Source organism: Bemisia tabaci, chromosome 1, assembly GCF_918797505.1.
Source record: "Bemisia tabaci chromosome 1, PGI_BMITA_v3".
NCBI lineage: Eukaryota > Metazoa > Arthropoda > Insecta > Hemiptera > Aleyrodidae > Bemisia > Bemisia tabaci.
The window spans coordinates 67,801,894-67,822,761 of NC_092793.1; the positions used below are offsets into that span (position 1 = coordinate 67,801,894).

The 20,868-nt window shown below is 41.5% G+C and overlaps 1 protein-coding gene across 5 annotated transcripts in view; it reads right to left on the bottom strand.

Moving 5' to 3' along the window:
• zfh2 (Zn finger homeodomain 2) overlaps window positions 1-20,868 on the bottom strand; it is a 141,668-nt gene that overhangs the window by 71,656 nt on the left and 49,144 nt on the right. For all 5 annotated transcript variants that reach the window (XM_019043217.2, XM_072306057.1, XM_019043222.2 and 2 more), the window contains exons 3-4: window positions 17,047-20,516; window positions 12,848-16,292 (exon numbers count right to left, since the gene is read on the bottom strand). In XM_019043217.2, the coding sequence (XP_018898762.2) occupies window positions 12,848-16,292; window positions 17,047-20,516 (6,915 nt within the window). The remainder of the gene's footprint in view (window positions 1-12,847; window positions 16,293-17,046; window positions 20,517-20,868) is intronic.

Here is a 20,868-nt window from a genome sequence, read left to right on the forward strand (position 1 = left end):
AGAAAAACGCTTAAAGAAAGTAAAATAAAATCATAATAATAAATTAAAATAAAATAGAGAAAGGATAAATTATACAAGCTGCTTTGTATTAAGCAAAAAACTGATTTGATTTCAAAAAATTAAGACGTGAAAAAATGATAAAATCATAATAATGAAATAAATGAAATAAAGATTTATCATAAGAAGGTGAGGAATATCATTAGGTTCTCATTATTGTGAGTTTCTCACTTTCAACATTAGACTCAAGTGTCTCATTTTAGTTACGAAGCTTTACTCCAAATTTTAGCTTTTAATGTGAAAGCTCGTTTCTGTAAATATATCATTGGAAATCATACATGAAAATAATTGAAAGTTAGGTTGTTCAAGAATTGGACATAATTTTAAAAGAAAAATTTGGCTGAGTTATTTTTCCTCGAAGTTTTTCAAATGATCAATGTTCAGTTGAAATAATTGGGGGAAGAAATGAAAAAATAAATAATAATATTAAAAGTAAAAATAAAATCAGGTTCCAAAACGAAAAAAAATCTGTTTCGCGGTGTAAAAAATAAAAGCTGAAAGTGAATGTTCCTTCATGAAAGGATGAGCCTAGTTCCACTTGGGCATCTTATAGCTTAAATTTAGAAAAATATTCTACCGTTTACACTTTCACGACCACGTTCGTTGCAAAATTTTGGGAGTAACTTGGATAATTTACACAAAGACCCGAGGAAAATCCAGGAACAGTTCAAGAACAGTGAATGATCGATTTATTCGCGTTTTTAAGGAAAACGAGCAACACACTCAGGTTAATCCCGGGAAAAAGTGATGATACATAAGAGGTTCTCTTTGTAGTCTGAGCTCCAAAATTCCGGCTTATGATCCGTGATTACGAGTGATCAGAGACTCGTGTGACTTGGTTGATTTTAAAATTCAACAAGTGTTTTTTCTCATGCGCCCTCACCTCCATACGAATGCTCATAATCTAGAGCTCATCAGATGACGGTCCAGCTCGGTTTTAACATCGACCGATTCACGCAGCCACAGGCGCTCATTCATCAAGCCGAGCATTATGTAATTAGTAAAATATTCGTCTGGATTTTATGAATTTTAAATCTTAATTCCTTCATTTGCATACTTAATTCGTTCGAGTCCCGATACGACCGCGCCGAAATCATAAAAGATTCGACGGAACATAACCATGAAGCGAAGCTATAAAATATAATTATGAAATCTGCTCCTTCCGAGGATATAAAAGAGCTGCGAGAGAAATAAAAGTAAGGAGGAAACCGAGGAAAATAATCGGTGGAAAAAACAGGATTTCAAAGGTCGCAGCAGGGGTGGGGGTGGGGAGTGGGGGCGGGGGAATTTTTTTAATTGTTGGGGGAGAACTTACGGTAATAAATAATTGAGTTGGGTAATGGCCAAGAAAATAGATAGCGATTTTATTGTTATTGAAGACTGTGACATTATAGTTATTAAGGCCGTGGGCAGATATTAATAGTGTGACATACAAGCCAACGACATCGTTTCACCTTTAAAATATTCTGCTCCTCGACCGACCGACCGACCGACCGTTCCTCCCTCCATGTGACCCCCGCCACCAACCCCCGCCGGTCCGCCATGCCTGGCCTCGCTCACAACCACAGAATCTTCGACGCGTCACACTCGGTTACACCTACTCAACACAATGAACTAAATCCTGAGTCGTTTTGTTATGATTAATTATTGACTTCCTCCGACCATACCTCAGAAAAAAAGCTCTCCGCGACAGTAAAAACCGTGAGATCCAGTATTTCGCTGGCGAGAATCAGTGTCGCCAAAACCCGGATAGCCGCAAAATGGTCTCTGCTTAAGGGTTATTTCAAGCCTGTATAGCGAGCAGATGGCAACCTTGCCTTGAATATTAAAATATCCGAGCATGACGATGTTCGGCCGCATTGGAAAAAGAAGACTATCAAAATTTGAAATTTTTAAAAATGTCGTAATCACAATATTTTAAGATTGCTACGGAATATGTTGGACGGGAACCCATGCAAAATCTGAAGGAGCGTGAGCATGACACGCGCTTCGGAAACGGGGAGCAATCGAAAAAAAAAAAAAATTCGAGGCAGAGGCGAGGCGTGCTTGCGATATATCGATTGATCTGCCATTTAAGCCTATGGAAAAGGATCGATAAACAGGGTGTTTGCAAGGAACACCTTTACTCTTTACCCTGAACAAGCTTTCAAATTAAAACCCTTGAACCTGATCGATTAAACCGACAGGCTTTTTCTCAAATATTCTCTTGTAGGTACACTACTTTTGCACAAGTGCTCCCAGCCATTGCGGGGGCAATGCTCCGGCCACCTTGCACAAGTGCACGCGACGAATGACACCGTGAACTCATCAGGACAGGAATAAGAGATCACAGTCCATGAATATTAAAACAAATCGGGCGCGATTGACAAGAGCTTTCGTGACATCGATCGACCGAAAACTATTAATTATCCGCGAATTCAAATTTGGATTCCGGTGACTTTGAGCTAATTTATGCGCTAGCCCAGTTTCCTGCCCGGTTAGCCGGCTAAAAGCTGAATTAGCCTTGTCAGTTAAATCACTCTTTGGATCCGGTATGATTCGATAAGTTCCCGGACAAAGTCAATCAATGAATTTGAATAAAAGTTGTTACGGCGCCTCTCGTCAGCCGGAGAGAGATCGCACACCCTCACCTCGAAAACCTTACGTAATCGACGAAATACTCATGGTTCGAGATGTTCACCTGATGATTTTGACTGTTAGATAGGATTCCAACAGTAATCAACTCAATAAAACGACTGATTTCGTTAATCAGCAGGGGTATGAAAGTGCTTTTAACCTCTAATTTGTCGACGCCTGTCTAGCAAAATCCGACTTTCGTTGACTTAGAAGAGGTCATTGGTTCAATTAAGTATCTCAGACATCATTATCATCAGGATTCACCGTCAAAAAGTGATATATTGAAGTAAATCGTGTCTAAGACTGCCAACAGCGTCAGCAAACTTAGATCGATGTTTTTCCAAGTTCCCCGTTTTTTGTCTTCAAACTTTGCATTGCTGCTGCAGGGTCAAAGTTTGGTATTTTTGAATGTTCTTTTCATGAAATGATGCAGAATTCATCCCTTCCAGCTGTGATATGGTTAACTTGTTATATTTATTTCACAGTTAAACACATTGAACATATGTATCGTTCGGCTCCATCACATATGCCTCTAGATGAGGCTGGCCCTCCATGACCCACATTATCATCAAAGAGAATTCGGATTTTTCCGCCATTACATATGCGGCGATAAACAACGATCTCTCTCCACGGTAGCTTCCCTGCGAGGTGCCCGGGTAACGGGTCCGTTGTTAAATCATTCAAAGACGCGAGGAAATAGTTGCCGACACTATCGGATCGCACGGCGCGGAATCGGATCAGATGCAAATGTTTACACGCAAGTTCAACGAACCAGGATGACACACGCTCGGAAAACTCAGGGATGCAGTTAACGATTTTAAGGCGTGAAAGCAATCTTGGAGGAGGAAATTCAATTTACGGCGTGCAGGGAGCGGAGGGCAGGAGGGACGGGGAGGGGGGGAGGGGTGATAAGTTCACGAAAACGGTTAGCTCGACACTCGTCGGGCATAAGCAGGGAAATGTCGGGCCCGTAACTCGAGCAGCCTGTGAATACGATTAAACTGGAAAATTAAAAAAGGCGCACGAGGACCGAGGAGGACGGGGGGAGGGCAAAGGAGCGAAAAAGGCGGGGCGGGGAGGGGCGCGGAGGGCTAACGGGCCGCGTCATAAATGCGCATTGCACATTGCACATTGCACATCTCGCCGGTCAACGCGATGCATGCGCCGATGACGGGATGAGTTACACGACGGCGCTGTCTCGCCTTGAGATATTGCAGTCGAATTTCGCGTAGTGCGGATTCGACAGCTCGAACGTACCCCATCAATTTTGTGTGAGTTTGCGAATAATTGGACATATTTCTGTCAAACGGAACTGTGTGCAATATGACGTGAGCCCTGTTATGCATATATTATTATGGGTCTCAGAGCTCATGTCTCAATGCACATAGTTCCGTTTGACAGAAATACGTCCAATTGCCGTTCTCTCGATTCGAAAAGACATAACTACAAGTGAACGTTGCAAAATGTCCGCTCGCGATTCGTGACCGCGCTCGAGAACTGCGGGCATTCTCGATCGGAAACCTTACCAATGATGAGCGACATTTCGAGAAGAGATTTTCCTATCATTCTCTCGTAAAAACCAGGAAAGATACGGAATCTTCTTTATAATTTTAGTATGGGGTCGCGTCCCCTGCGTTACTCCTCTTCTAGATGATGACCTCTCCCCCTCGTAAGACCGCGTGTGCTTTAATGGCTGCATACCCTGTCCGGCTCAGATAGACGTTATCCTATTCATCGTTCCTATGAAATCGATCAACATAGTGTGGCAACAGCGAACCCCCTTCCCCCCCTCCTTGGCGGCCCTACCCGTCACGTTAAGTCCCCCTCCCCCTCCCACCGCCAGGAAACATCTATCGCTCACTCGCTCTTTTAATTTCATTTATTTACCTCTGCATCTCTGACGACTTGCCACCGAAGGATAAATATGAATCGAAACGAGTCGCTGGAAGTTGGAGCTAGATAAGTTCACTTTGATTGCCTCCGTGAGGGGGGGGGGGGGGGAGTGGCTTTCCGCTACTCGCGACCATTAGAACTGACGTAAGTTGACCGTCTTGTAGGCGTAACGTCGCCGATGAACTTTACGGACAATCCCCGACTGGGAGGAGCCCGCCAAGGGACCGGCGATGGGGAGGGGCGGGGGGGGGGGGCGCAACTGACTAAAGTGATCGTTGGAGTTCAATCGGATTGGGCACCTAACGAAGAATGTCATTGAACGGGAGCCTGATGCAGTTTTATCAGGCCTGCATTCAGAAGGCAGAGAGATTGATCGGACCCAGTTCCTCGTTGACAATCATCTGTTACTCTAGGCAAGGATTCAGGTTTTGATTTCCGTCAATTCTCTGCATTCCTATTATCTTCATTTGAAATATTTTATTTATTTGGAGTCCTTAAAGTTTAAAATTTATTAAAGGAATATTGATGAAATATCATCATTTTTCTGGGTCCTAGTGTATTCTGACGGAATGAACTCAAAATGGTGAATGTTTTATTAACTCCATTGTGGATCAGTTGCCTGTTGATAAAGCCAAGTTGACCGGTACCATTGTATTTATTAAAAACGAGTATTGGATGTTTATTGGTGAGAGGTGCGTCAGCGTCAATTTTATCCATGAAAATTTGATTTTCAGAGGCTGTATTCCCCAGCAAAAGTACCAGGTCCAAGTACTGATACACGGAAAAAATTAAATTGCTGATTCAATTCTGAACAATTCAATTGCTAAAAAAAAAGTGATTGCAATGTTTCAGTGTAGATTTTACAACCCAATAAAAGGCTGCTTTAACCACTCCCGTGGTTAAATTAGCTTATAATAGTGGTTAAAGTAGCATTCTTTTGTTGTAAGATCTACGTTTGAACGTTGAAGTCACTATTTTTTACCAATTGAATTGTTAATTCAGCAATTTAATTTTTCCGTGTACTATATACGAAGCGCAGCGTGGAGTTGGAAGATTTCGCAGCAATACTGCCAATACTGCCGGGCTAAGGAAGAACGCCGTATGAACATTCGAGAGTTGCCAAATTTCCTTTGATAAAACATGAATTTTTGACGACATTCACGCACATTTTTCTTTGAAATCTTCAGATATTTTAGATTAAATTGCGTACAAAATAGTCTGAAAATTTTCGAAAAAAACATTCACAATTTTCCCAGTGAATTCGCTTTTTATCGAAGGAAATTTGGCAACGTCTGAAGGCTCATACGGCGTTCTTCCTTAGCATGGCAGAATAGCAATAACCTACGAGTTTCGAGCCACGATTCTGCCGATTGCGGTTACATCTTGCCGTAGGGGCGAGTAACGAACGACTCATACTTCTGCGGTTTCGCTCTCCGATTTGAGACGGGAGATAAAAAGTTGGCAGGGAGGATCGCCTCCTTGAAACTCTTCCGCGAGGCCCCATTCATCGAAGCCGAGCGTCGATTTTTATCGAATGGTCCTTAATTAATCATTATCCTTTTCCCGCCGCCTCGCACCGCGGCATCTCTCTCCGAGGAGGGTAGCTACAATGTTATTCATTATTAGCGGTACGTGAAATTCAAGAAGGGGAGCTCCTGCGCCAGAAAACAAAACAAAAAATAAAAAGGACCCCGATCGGAGCGCATTCGGGAGGGAGCAGGAAGCTAAATGAAAATCCCTGAGTATCGAATATCAATAATTATGACCGTATTTCTAATCAGGTGCCCTCCTTTCTACCTACTCTTCCCGTTCTTTTTTTTTTCCTGAGTATTTTTTTATACGTCGTTTCTTTGAGTGTCGCCGTTCGGAATCACTGGTGATCCATTTTGACACAAAAATTGTCTCTGTTAACGTCTCCGGCTTTTGTTCCTCTCGCTATGCACAATCTCCGGCTTAATTTCTGTTCTTCCGGACCCTCCCCCTATCAATTAATACTAAGAAGACGGAGACATTATGAACTGCAAGTCTTCTCTCCGTGGTTCTCGTTCAGTGCGAGAAAAAAAATTTCATTGAAATAAAAACAGTTTTAGAAATTAGTCAGTCTTTCAAAAAAAAGGACGTGGACATATTAAGCCAAGGGCCGTTTAATAACAAAGGGACACGCAAAATTTGCGGGTATCATTGGCAGATCTAGCAAATTGTCAATATTGTTTTTTCTCCACTTAAACCTATAGAAATGGATCGATTATTTGGGAGGTATACGGCGTTGACAAATTGCAGGATCCGCCTCTGACAAGTATCCTTTCAATAAGATAGAATTCATGTTGATCCACGTCGAATAATTTAAGTGCTGGCAACGTATTTAACTCGATAGAATTTCCAAATATTTTAGTTCCTTGGTATCTTTTGGAGGCTCAATGCTACAAGTTTTCCAACAAGGTGATATTCTGGACTTTCTCACCTGTATATTAACAAAAAAAAAAAAAAAAAAAAAAAAAAAAAAACTCATTTCCTCGGTGCGAGAAATTTTAGTCATACCACTTCATGATTAAAACTTTCGTCGGAATCCTTGAAAATAACTAATACCTTGGATAGCGACGGTGAAACTACCAAACCACGTATCTCGTTTGCGGTGTTTAAAAATCTGCGCTCACATTTTATTTTTTTGAAGTAGACCAAATCAATATCATTCCTTGAAATTTTCACGGAATTTTCTCCGCACAAAGAGGAAAAATTACAGAGATTGTCAAGACTGGATGTAAAGTAGTTTCTTATTTAAAAAATATAGTATGACGGGAAGTCTGCGACGTCGCAAACCGAGATACGTGGTTTGGTAGTTTCACCGACGATAGTTTACCTAGGAATAATGTACAAGCGCTGGCAAAAATGAGAGATTTACCTATGATTCAGGCAGCAAAAAAAAAAAAAAAATCGATTTGAGAAATTCGTAATGTCATTTTGCACACGCAGATTTCGCCGGAGACCCGACGAGGCGTGGCGACACCGCGAGCGAATGCACATCGGAAGAATGAGCGAAAGACATATCAGGTTAATTTATGAAAGTTTCACGTACAAACAGAATTAGTCCGCTCGCGCTTGGTGCCGCAGCGATTCCTACACCGTATCGAACGGTATTGTCTATGAGCATCTATTTATTACCCCCCCCCCCCCCCCCCCCGATCGGGAGTCAACCGCGCGCCTACTTTTTACTAGCCTGAAAATCATGGCAACAATAAACATTAATAAGCTGTCGTCACGCAAATACGGGCGGCCATCATTTCTGCTATCGACACAGCGGTGACGATTCTCGGAATACGGCGTACTGAGCTTTTTCCGTTTGAATGGATGTAAAAAAATCGATATTTATCGAAGCAGGTTGCCTCACCTGGTAATGATTATTTATGATGGATACGGAAGAGAAACAGCGTTGCCAACTTAAGCGACTCCAAATTGCGTTACGATATGTAGACCTAGAATGAGCTGGTCCGTGATTCATCTAGTTTTCATTGATGGGAAAAATTTCTTCAAGATATCCGTTTTGAATAATTGAACTAGAGTGTTGTTAACACTTACATCGAATGAACTCGTTTGGACGATGAGAAAACGGTGGAGTAAAGGCATTATGTAGTCAAACTTTAGTGAAAAGTTCCCAGATGAGGTCATTTGCCTAGATGTTCTGGACTCCAAGGCGGAAATTTAACTTAAATCAAACTGTTGGACTGTAGATGGGCCTAAGCACTAAAAATCCATTATTTCTAGAGGTCATGACGAATAAAACAAATGGTGCTCAAAAGTATTTGTCACTGGGGCCCTTCAAAAAATAAGTTATGAACTTTGGAATTTTAAATATATAACGAGAAAAAAGACCCCTCACTTCAGATTACACGTCAAGTTAAAAAAATTTGTAGGCACTTTAAGAGATTTAGACATATCATAATACTGATTATAATTTGCGTCAGTATGGTGACGAAAAATTACTGGGCTCGATTCCAGTTATCAACGCTGGATGCTGCCTACGAGCTGCGGGTCGATATCCTGGATATTTTCATTTTATTTGTGCTTTTATCAGGGATATTTAACGCGCCAACCCGGAATTAGAAAAAAGGGGAATAAAACGGATAAGATAAGAAACAAGGCGGGCAAGAGGGCGATGTTAAAAACACACACGGTGGTGTGACGGGTCATATACGCCCGGCCGGGGAATTAAACCTCACACCGGCTCAAAAAATGGAGCGTAATGTATGCTCACGTAAAAATGCCGGAGTGTGAGTGAGATGTTACGTGAGTGTGCGAGAGCTCATATCATATCTATATTTCCGAGCATCCTCCCTGGATTAGTTTTTACGACAAGGGTGAAAACGTAAGGAGGGGCCGGAGAAAAACGGGGGAAAAATAGTTACATTTCCATAAATAAGCAATTTCCTTTAGCTTGTTATTTTATTGGATTTTGAAACCTCCCGCGGAGGCGAGGCAAGAACAAAGGAATTTATATTATCGAGGGAGGAGGAAAACTCAAAACTAAGAAAATAAGCCGAAAAAAACTGGCCTTCATTTTTACTTTTATTGTTATCGTTTTGCGCCGTAAGTTTTAATACCGGCGGAATGAGAAAAAGGGTGCTATTTCTTTAAGCTGGTTAGCGTTAGATAGGGCGGCTCCGATTTCCTCCTATGAGCATTCGGCTTCGATCTGGTTTTACATTTCTACCAATCAGATTAGCCCGACAATTAAATGCACTCTCGGCCTGTGTGATATTGTCACGCGTGCGCGTAACGAACACACGCTCCAGTATGTCCGTTGAGGTCACGCCTAATTTTTTTAATGAAGTTCATGAAGAATTGATTATAATAATAATAAATAACGCCAGCGGAAACCATTATATCTCTTGAATTTATTACTCGTTTGACATTGTATTTCAGTTAGGTGCGGTTATTATTGGCCTATTGAATTGTAGGCGGCCATTTTGAATTAAAAATACATTCATGTACGATTTTCCTTTCTACTCGGGACAGAGTGGTTTGGTTCGAGTGACAACTTACATTTTCATTCAATGCCGCCCTCTCTTAAACAATTTTATATTCGTAGTTATTTTATCCTTGGACTGACACGACAGAAACATTGCGAGAGAAATGAATAAATATGATTGTAGTCTTGGTCTTAGCACTGCTGAGGGAGGAATAATTTTCACAGACCGTTCGGGTATATTTTTTGAACAGCCTTTGATACCTTCTCTAATGCAATAGCAACGCGTGCGTGGATGACGAGAACACGCAATAAACAGAATCAGGGACTTAATGAAACGCCTATGCAAATAGTCAAATGGCAACGGAGAACAAAAAATGTATGCAAACTTGCGATCAACACCGAAGCATTTTTTCAAAGGTTAATCGAATAATAAAATTTGAAAGATAGGTATAATCTTCAAAATTTTTCAAAGGTTTCAGTATTTCGGAATGTTTATTTTTTGGAGTTATTATTTCTAAATTTCCTATGGATAGTGTTTAAAATGTTGAAGAGAAGTTCAGTTCAATATCAAAATAAAAATTTTGAAAATTCCTATAATGATCTTCAATTTTTCAGAGGTGCGTTGTTACATTTAGAAAAATCTATTCCAAGCAGAAGAAGACAAGCTACCCTATTCAAAATTATTGTTGAAAAATGAATTTATTTCCTGAAATTCTATCAAAATCATGATTTCCATCGTGTTTTTGCGCATTTTTAATCGGTTGACTAAAAAAGTTTGAAATTTTTAAAATAGAGACTTGAATTTTTCACAAACCTCAATAACAACTTAGGCTAGCACTTATCAAGGAAATTAACCGTGCTCTAACTCAATCTGCAGGGACGTAACTGACTCTGCTGCACTCAAACTTGCATACGTGTGGGTCCAAACTTGAAAATAGGAGAGAGGCGTGTATTGTTACCTGCGCCAACAGGATCAGCAGTGTAGCAAAGGTACTTTGTATCTTCGGAAATGTTGTGAAATTGTAAAGATCAGACTCACTCAAGCGTGAAAAAGGGATCCCCTTGTGCTCTACATATTATGCACACCAGTTTGTGTCCCATCCTGCACTTTATCCCTAGCTTCGGGCGCGTGTTGCTGTGAGAGCGGTAATGCGGCTGCATAGTTCATCTTTCGAGGGAGCGAGGAAGAATAAGAACAAGAAGAAGAAAAAAATCTACCCTCAGACGCAAACGCAACTGATTGATTTTATCTTATCGAATGTAGGTAGAGGGATGAATCGACTGGTGGAGGAAAAATCTGGGATGTTAAGGCGTTGTTGTCAAACTCGTTTAAAAAATTAAGATCACTCCAATAATGGAGGTGAAAAAATTGTGCATTAGCGAACACTTGACAAATGCTCGATTGCATAGAGGTACATTGTAAGCTTTTATTCGGCCAGGGTCTGAATAAGCTGAGCGTTTGAGAAGATAATAACAATTGAGGATTCCTTTTCGGTAACTGAAAATTATGAAGGTAGAATTAAACTCTGAATTCCGTCGACTTATCGAGAGTATTAGAATACGTTTGGGATTAATTAAAATTCATAAAGGGACGGAGAGTCGTTGGCGATTTTATGTTTCGTCCTCGATTTCACACCATCCGTTAATCTAATTAAATGAAAGTTACGTGTCAGCCTTACTTTGGACCTTTTTTCCGTGGGGAGAAAGAAAAATAGTTTCATGCTTAAACGCACGATGTGCCATGTTAAAGAAGCCTTTCATGACGTCATTTAATAAAAGTCACCTACCTTTGGCAACTGAAACATTAATATCTCAAAATTTGAGGATTTTCCGAAAATACTATGATAGCGTCTTTATTTTTCAAAATTGGATTTTTCGGCGTTTGAGACGGCATCATTCCAAGATTTTTGATTGAATAACAGAGGTGAAATCAAGTCGTATGTTCAACTTTTAAAGCCGAGAGTACGACTAATACTTGGGGAAAAATCAAGTTATGTAACAGAAATGTTACTTTAATGTACAAAAATCGGCAATAAACTAATTTACAAATTATTCACTGAAGCAACTGACGGAATGACCTTAGATGTCTAACGTACGGAAGATGCGCATTAGCATATTCGAGCCAACTTCCGATTGCCCAAAATTTGGGTGTGCATCTACTTAACATATTAAATATTAATAATATACTTTTACTTTTATTTACTTCACTCGCCCTGCCGTTCAAGTGATATTTTTGCATATTAGTCTTTTTACGGGGCACACGTTTATTTTAAGGTATGTGGGGAGGATTGGGGAATTTATTCAAACACACTTCGAAAGGCTGTTCAAATGTTTGACGTTATTCACGTGCTACACATACGTATAAAATCTTCTCCATTAATGCTAGGCGTAATTTTTCGGCAAGGGGCGCCGAAAATCTCTAATCTCATTCACGAGGGATGCTCATTAGAAACTTCGATGATTCCTAGAAGATATTGACTTACTTAACTACTGAATTATTCAATCCAGTTTGTTTTTCTTGGATGTTTTTCACGGAATTAAGAGTTGTACGTGGAATAGAAATTGCACCGAATGGCTAAATGATTATTTTCTTACATAGAACGAAACTCTTTAAAATATTTATTCATTCATTTGTATATTTAAAGACTTAAAAAAGGAGACCTAATCGCATTAAAATTAAGCGGACCTGGCATTTCAAGACCTGAAACTTCTTCAAAAATAAATCAGTATTTTGACCTTGTTTAGAGTCATTTCAAAATACTTTTCGCACGATGCGCAATTATGGTAATTTTATCAAACACGTATGTAACTGTAAAAAATTCGGTCCAAAACGCCTCGTGTATAATTTGCACTCCTTCCAAAAGTACTCGCCTTGAAATTGTTGATCACACTTTACACGGTGATCAATTTCATTTTCAAGTCCTAGACTTTCAGCAAAAGCTCCTTAAAACGTACAGACTTATCGCGGGATAGCACCTAGATACTTTGTCCATATAATGTTATTAGAATTTTTTTTTCGTTCGTAACAAAAGACTTTCCAAAGGACTTTAAATCCAAAGGTGGCTTTTCGAGACCGGTAACCCTGCATTACGAAGAGACCTTGCGGGAACAGACAATGAGTGGGTCGCGACTGCAGACGATCTCTCTTTTTTGAGTGAACAAATTTCGGAGAAAAACGAATAAAACAGAACCACATCTAATACAAGACACAGGGACCATGCTACTCAAACTAAGAGGAAAAACAACTCATATCAATTTTGCCAAAAAGGTATTCTACGGAGAGAAATTTGAATAATTAGGGAGAAATATTAGACTCACCAGCAGCGGAGATGAGAGCCGGGTGGAGGGGTAGTCCTTGAGGTAGGCCAAGACCGTAAAGTTGGTGCAAAAGCGCGACGTCCTCGGGCGTCAGGGAAGAGGGATCTTTGGCCGCTGCAAGAGCCATTGCTTGTGACATTTGAAGGATCTGCAACTGGGCTAACTGCTGTTGGTTTGGTGACGAGCTGTTGTTGTTGTGATTGACAGCTGAATCAGGCGCCGGAGGGATCGTGAACTCTCCGTCACTTACATGCCCCGAGTTCAACTCTTTTTGCGAAAGTCGAGCCTCCAGGTAGGCTTTCACCATATCGATGTGCTTTTTGGTGAAAATATGGTCTTGGACCGAGTACTTGTGCGAGTATTTGAACTGACAAAATTTGCACTCTTCCGCCGCCTTTTGGCCGTCCTCCTCTTCGTTAGTTTTTCCGGTGGCTAGCTTGTATTTCTTCTCCTTGGCTCGAGCGTTCTGGAACCAAACTTGGATAACTCGCTTCGGGAGTCCGATTTCCCTCCCCAACATTTCGCACTCGGACATGGTGGGAGTTTTGTAGTCGGAAAATAAAGACTTCATAACTTTGACCTGAAGACTGGTCATCTGAGTTCGATACCTTTTCGAGTTGTTGACGGTTCCAGATTTGTTCATCTGGTTGCTCTGCGTACTCGACGCTGGGGAAACCGGGTTACTCTCATCGCCGTCCATGAAATCTGTGGTTTCGGACATACTGTCATCGTCACTCATATCATTATCACCGTGCCGCTCGTCGAATGACATTTTCAACGGCCGACTCAAATCAACCGGCTTGCTTAAATCCAAAGGCGTCTCACCAGTCACGGTCGTTTCGCCATCTCCTTTCCTTAAATTTTCTGTGATAGGCCCTCCGTTTTGAAGTTGGTGGGACTGAAGCTCGGAAATGTACCTCTTCACGGACTCTTCGTAATATTTCTTGAAGTTTTCCATGTCGGCTCCGCCCTGGAACATAGGTGGAACCATGTTCTGAGCACCTTCGAATTTGCTGGACAGCTCATTCATTTGGTTGTTTTGGAATGACTGTGCAGAGTCCACGCTCAACTCCTCATCAGGCAATGAGTCAATGTTGATTTCACCCCTTCCGCATTGCTCAGGGTGCTTCGTTGTCAGATGTGACTCCAGAGCAGATTTTACTTTGAAAAGCGCGGGGCAGAATGGACACCTCTTGTTGATCACTTGAGAGTGCGCACGAAATTGGCCTTTGCGCTCTCGGGCCCGTGTGTTCTGGAACCATACTTGGACCACTCGTTTTTTCAGTCCCACCTCTCTCGCGATATTTTCAAGCATTTTTCTGGACGGGTTCGACTCAACTTGGTACTTCTGGTAAAGGTAGTCTAGTTGCTCAGGAAGAATAGTAGTCCGCAGTCTCTTATCTTTCGGCTGCTCACCATCTCGATCGCACATGAAATCGTATTCCTCGAACTTGCGTTTGCTAGCATTCAACATGGATAAAAAAGGATGTGGTGAAGGAGAGGTCTGATTGACAGACTGATCGAAACCTGGCACCATCATGTTGGGATTTTGCTGAGCAGGTGATGGTGACTGATGCTGTTGCGATTGCTGCTGATTCTGTTGTTGCTGTTGTTGGTGCTGCTGCTGTTGCTGTTGTTGTTGTTGCTGCTGCTGCATCTGAGCATGTTGCTGCAAGATCCCAAAAGGACTGTCCGGAGGGTAGGAGGGAAATAAATTAGGGTTCATAATATGTACAAGTTGATGCTCCCGCCATAATTCAAATCGCGGAAACACTAAATTACAGTTATCACATTGGAAAGAGGTATCTTTGTTTTCAGGAGTTGGAGTGCTAGGTGGAGCTGGTGATGGAGGATACATTGATAATGAGGGCGTAGGAGTGGTCGGTGCGGCCGGAGTTGGTGGATTGCTCGATGTCGCCGTTTCTCTTAATTGCTGTGATTGCTGATTCTGCTCAACTGTACTCGAGTTCGAGTCTTCCGACGACAGCACGGCGGCAATTTGTGCCGCTGCCGCTTGCGCCTGGGCCGACCGTTTTGCATCCTCCTCTTTGAAACAATGCGTCTTCTGATGCCTGATTAGTTCGTAGTACCTTTGGAACACTAATAAACATTTCTTGCACTGGTAGTTTAAACCGGGCGTTCGCTGGAATCGCCCTGCACCTGTTTCGTCCAGACCTGGCGACAACTCTACAGGCGGCTGATTTTCATAAACTTTCCGAGCTTTTTGACGTGCGTTTTGGAACCAGACGACGATGACTCGCGGGCTCAAGGTCAGTAACTTCGAAAGGTACTCTAAATCGTCATCTTTTGGGTATGCGTTATTTTCAAAAAATTCTTGCAATACTTTAATTTGGTAGTCTGTAAAACGTGTTCGATTGGCTCGCTTTCCAGTTGATCCACTGGAGGAGTTGCTACCATTGCTGTTACCTCCAACCCCAGAGAGGAGAGATGGATTGAAGCAGTCATTTGAACCCAAAGATCTTGCTGGGCTCAAACTTCGCGCTGCAGGGACCATTGCACCAGGGTTTGGCGACGTTTGCAACTGATTGGGAGATGTGAAATTCGAAGGAGCAATTTTTGGCGGCAACATATTATTAGCTGAGCTGACAGTCATTGTTGTTGAGTTAGCATGAGATGTTGTGATAGCATTTGGACCCAACTGAGAGTTTATAATGGAAGTAAGAGTAAGGTTCTCAGGTGAGGATCTGCCACCCGAGGAGGCCATACTCATGTTCAATCTCTCACTCATGCTTGGCGACAATGGAGGCGAGTCTCTGTGGTGTTCCCTGAAGTTTTGCTGGAAATTCAAGGGAGATTTGGCATCAAACAAGGACTGAGCCTCACTTTGATGTTTTTCTAGAGATTCTAAATTGAGAGGTACCATTTTGCCATGCTGAAAATCCATAGATTTATGGAAATCATCTTCGGGTTCAATTTTAATGTCTGCTGGCTCCTTCTTGATCACTTGTTGCAGAGACTGTGGCAAGAAATTTGAAGAATTTGGCATTTGCTGTGATTGCTGTTGTTTTCTCTTACCTTGCGAAGCGGAGGTAGGCGGGTTAGGAGTGCATGAGCGGGCTGAGGACTGCTCCTTGGGAGCATCAGCGACTTTGTTGACAGGATTTGTTTCCTCGTTCGTAAATTTTTCAGCACTTGGGAGAGGCATGACTTTAGCTTCTCCGGTTTTTTCATACTCTTCCAGGTTTAAAGTCGTGGATGGGGGATTATTGAAATTATAAGGAGAGTCCTTGTTACGCTGTCTTTCTTTGAAAAGAGTGTTTCTGAACCAGTGTTTAATTACTTTAGGAGGCAGACCACTTTGCGCGGCCATTTCATGGATTTGTTCTTCGGACGGAGAGTTATTAATATCAAAATGAGCCCTCAGAATTTTCAGCTGATCGTCGGTGATGCGCGTACGAGCCCTCTTTTGCTGTGATGCATTAGCCTGAAAAAAACAAAAGATCGAGAAATATTAGAGACAACTCAAGAGCCATTGAATAAATTATTCATATTTTTGAACTTTCAATTCGTGTAACCGAACGTTTGATTAGTGTAACCGAACTTACGAGGTTAAAAGAACTGATCAAAGAAGTGAGGCTACATGAACCGAACGTTTGGTTACAGGAATAAAAAAATCGGCCTTACTCTGGAAGGAAGAAGCTCATAGCACTTATTTTCACGAAAACTTATGACTTGGATTTTGATATGTGTTAAAATTAGTGCAAACGCACTGATATTTACCAATATTTTCACGAAAACTTATGACTAGGATGTTGATATGTGTTACAATTAGTGCAAACACACTGATATTTACCAAATTACAAGCAAATAAATTCTCGAGAAAATTACTGTGTACGTGTTTCTTATTTTGAAAAGATTTCAACACTGCTTCAGTGTTGAATCTTTTAGAAAATACTGTGACCGTGATTTTTTTTAGTGAAAATTACTGCTAACGCACATTGACATTGTGCCTCGGCTGAATCCCTAGTTACTCGAAACTGCGTGTTCTGAAGAATCTCCGTACTCCTGTACAAGAGTCCCATTCTCAAATGCCCATTAAATCAGACTGAATTTATATATTAAATAAACGCTTGACGTTTTTTGAATAATGAATTTTTGTTAATATACAAAACATTGCCTCGAGACTACAAAATAAAGGGTATTTGAACTGCAAAAAAAACACAGAAAAGAAAACTCACCGTTGCTTGAGCGGCTTGTTGCTGATGTTGCAGCAGTTGCTGCTGTTGCTTAGCCATGAGGGACGAGGCATCCGTTGCAGGTGAAAATAGAGGATTTTGACCGCCAACCATGGGTTCAAACGGAGGAGGAGGCATCATCATGGGCACCAAGGGTGGTTGCAAGTTCATTGCTGCGAGTGCTGGCATGTTCAGCCCCAGAGGAAGACCCATACCAAGTCCGGCCATGCCCATCATCATTGGGTTAAACTGCTGTAACTGCTGCTGAAGCTGCGATGCGGCCATTGCGTTTAATGCTGCTTGCATTTCGTTCATCTGCTGAGCAATGTTCATCGGCATCGGTCCACCCTGGCTACTTGGAGTGGATGCATTCATGTTAGGAGGTATGGAGTCTGTGCTTGAGGCTGGAGTTGAAGGAGCTGTTGGAGTGCTTGGAGCATTAGGATTCTCCAACTGAGATGTACTGTGCTGCGATTCTTTTGGAGTCAACTTTGCCTGCAGCTCCTCTTTGCTGTCATCGAGGTCTTTTTCAGGGGTGATGTCGGGGCTGGAGGTCGTCACTGCACCAGAGGAGATGGTGCTTGGTGTATTCATTACGCTTGAAGTAGTAGTTGTTGAGGGTGGTGTGCTTGTGGTTGGAACTACTTTTTTCTCGTATTCATTTTTAATTTGAAGTGCGTACTTCTCGAGAAAGTCCAGTGGCACTAAATCTTTGTGCACCTCCTCACAATGTGCTTTCAGTACCCAAACGCTAGAAAACTCTTTGTCACAGTGTTGACAAGTTGATTTTGAGACTTCTGGTAAGTTTGTCACGGTTGAGGGGTCGTTTTCCTGTTTTACGTCATCGTCAATTTTTGTCTCTGAGGGCATATCTACTTCTTTTACATCCTCTTCGACTTTGACCTCAGCTTCTTGCTCCGCATTTGCGGCATTTGCAGCATTTAGTTCAGCAAGAAGCTTTTCGTTTTCTTCTTTTTCTTTCTTTTGTCTTCTTTGATGATTTTCATTAAATTGCATTACTAGGTCAAAACCAAAACTTTCCAATAAATGTTTATACATGTGAGAGGATTTTTTGGCCTGGATTATCCTAGTCAGGGGCTCATCACTGAACGGCGTTAAAGGCATCGGAGGTGGAGTTTGTCTCGGTGATTGCAGAGTTGTATTCGCCGAAGAGTGAGGAGGAGTTGGAAGTGGATGGAACATGGACATCGGACTTCCAAACAAGCAGTAAAGCTGTTGGTGAGTGTTCAGTTGATCTTGATTGGCGAACAAAGCACTGCATCGCTGACAGGACAGCATACCGTGTTTGCTAGGCGACGAAGGTATCACAGAAGTTTGATTCGTTGGAGAAGAATTCGTTAAACTAGTAGGAACTGAAGTGGCGGAAGAGGCAGCAGTAGAAGGAACTATGTTTATACCCTGATTGGGCGATGGCACTTGATTAGCCACGCCACTACCTGGCGACGGAGAAGTTTGTTGCTTAGGAGACGATGCAATGGAAAGGATATCCTGCATCAATTTCTTATGCTGGTCTTGAACCTTTTGTGGCTCCGGTTGCTCAATAAGAGGTTTACTTAAATCTATTTGTCCACTTAATGCTAAATCTTGTAATTTTGATGCTCTGGTTTGATGCAAAACTGAGCGCAAATGAATGTCAAGATTGGACCCTTGAGTATATGCAACTTTACAGATGTTGCACTTGAATGGTTTTTTGTCGTCATCCTCAGAGATGAGATTTGCTTTTTGAGCTAAGAGCAAACTTGCTGGCGGTGATACACCCAAGCTTGCTGCGAGAGCCGCAGCTGCAGCGTGTGGTGATATTGCAGCGCTGTTGATGTTATTATTGTTATTGTTGTTGTTGTTATTGTTATTATTTTGCTGCTCTTGCATGGCCCTTTTTAATTTATGCAAATGACTGACTGAATTGTAATGAACTAGAAGGATGTTTTTCTGCGTAAATGATTCTTTGCAAACATCACATTTGTACGGTCTGTTGGGATCCAAGTACTTTTCCATGGGGTAACTTAATTTTTCACCTTTACGATGAAGCAAAGTCTTATTATGGCTTGTGAGATAACCTTGTCGAGTGAATGCAACCTTGCACCGATGACACTTGTATTTTCGGTTTGGATCGTTGTAAGTATCCTCAGCAATTGCTTGACTATTGAGATAATCTTCTAAAAATTGTTGCTCCTTGTAAATGATAGAATCATCGCTGTTTTCTCCATCGTTACCAGGGCCACCATCTTCTCCTGATTCTTTGCAGGGAGATTCGTCAACCTCCATTTCTTCCTCACCTCTCATCGACTCCTTCTTCAAAAGTTCATTTGTTGAAGGATCAAGCACCTGCCCACTAATGTTGGCTAAAATGAGAGGGTTATTCATCAGACTCTGCTTGTACGCATTCAGTTCATCCTCCGATAATTCTGTGTGTGACGACTCAACATGCTTGTGCAACGCTGAGATTGACCGGAAACTTCTACCGCATAGAACGCACTTGGTCGCATCTCGAATCAAATGATACTGCGAGTGAAGCTGAAGCTTTTCCATAGTTTTGAAAGCTAGACTACACTGATTACATCGATATTTGTACACATGCTTCTCCGATATTGAGACCGTCGATACACTGTTCTGACCGAGACTTCCACTCCTGGACATTGTTGAGTGAATTTCTCGAAAATGCATCTGCAGACTGTTAGCACTAGGAAAATATTGATTGCACCCTTTTTTCCAGCACAAATAGCCGGGCCCTGAAGGAGTTTGCTTGATTTCTAAGTGACCAGATTCATTTTGGTGAGTGTACAGCTCGTCCAAATTACGAAAATTTTTGGAGCAAGTATGGCAACGGTTTTCATCGCTATCACATTGATCCTCTGAGGAAGATAAGTTATGAGATTCATCTCTGTCATCAGGATCACACCTTGAATTTGTTTCGGAATGTTTCTCGAGATCTTTGCTTCCAGACGAAGCCACAGAAGAGGGGCTCAGGTGATGTCCAGGTGGAGTTAACTGTTGTGAGGATGGCCTGGCTGTGGAGTTCAACCAGTGCGATTGATCGACCAACATCAGAAGTCTTTGCAAACCCTCAGAATTAACGCTGTGAATCTGCATGACGTGTTTTTCTAGTTGAACCTTATCTTTAAAACTATCTTGGCACAATGGACAAAGAAAGTCCTTGGATGGAGAATTCGAGCACGAAGATGCTGCTGACTGAGGTCGATCTGATTGATGTTGGGCTAAAACATGAGCTTGCAGACGCATTTCCGAATTTGTTGCATAATTGCAGTACGGGCACGCATGCTCATTTTCTGAGTTGGACCGCTGCTGTTGTTCTTCTTCGTTCGCTTTTTGCTGCATCATTTGGTGTTCTAAAGCAAACTGCATCATTGCTGCTGCGTTGTTCAATTCCTTCAAGTCTAGTTTGTCCTCTCTCTCCCCTCTGCTTCCCACGTCACTTCCTCCATCTTTTTGCTCTGAAAAAAGACAACCAGAAACAATGTTTTAGAAATAAAGCAAATAGTGGACCAACTGAAAATGAAAGAAAAAATTCGAAATAATTGAATTAACAAAAAATAAAATAAAATGAAAAATTCCTCTAGAAAAGACTGAAATGAAGTACATATGTTAGTGAAATTTTGAGACTATAGCTCGCTAGCTAATTTAAGAAAATATATAATTATATAATTATTTTCTTCAACGAAAAACCATAAAAAATCATTGAATAAAATGTATAAAAAGAAAAATTTAATTGTTATACGGTCGTCAGGAAAAAAGGAGTGACTTTAAGTGTAGAGATAATCAGTAAATGTGGCAAGATGTAAAAAG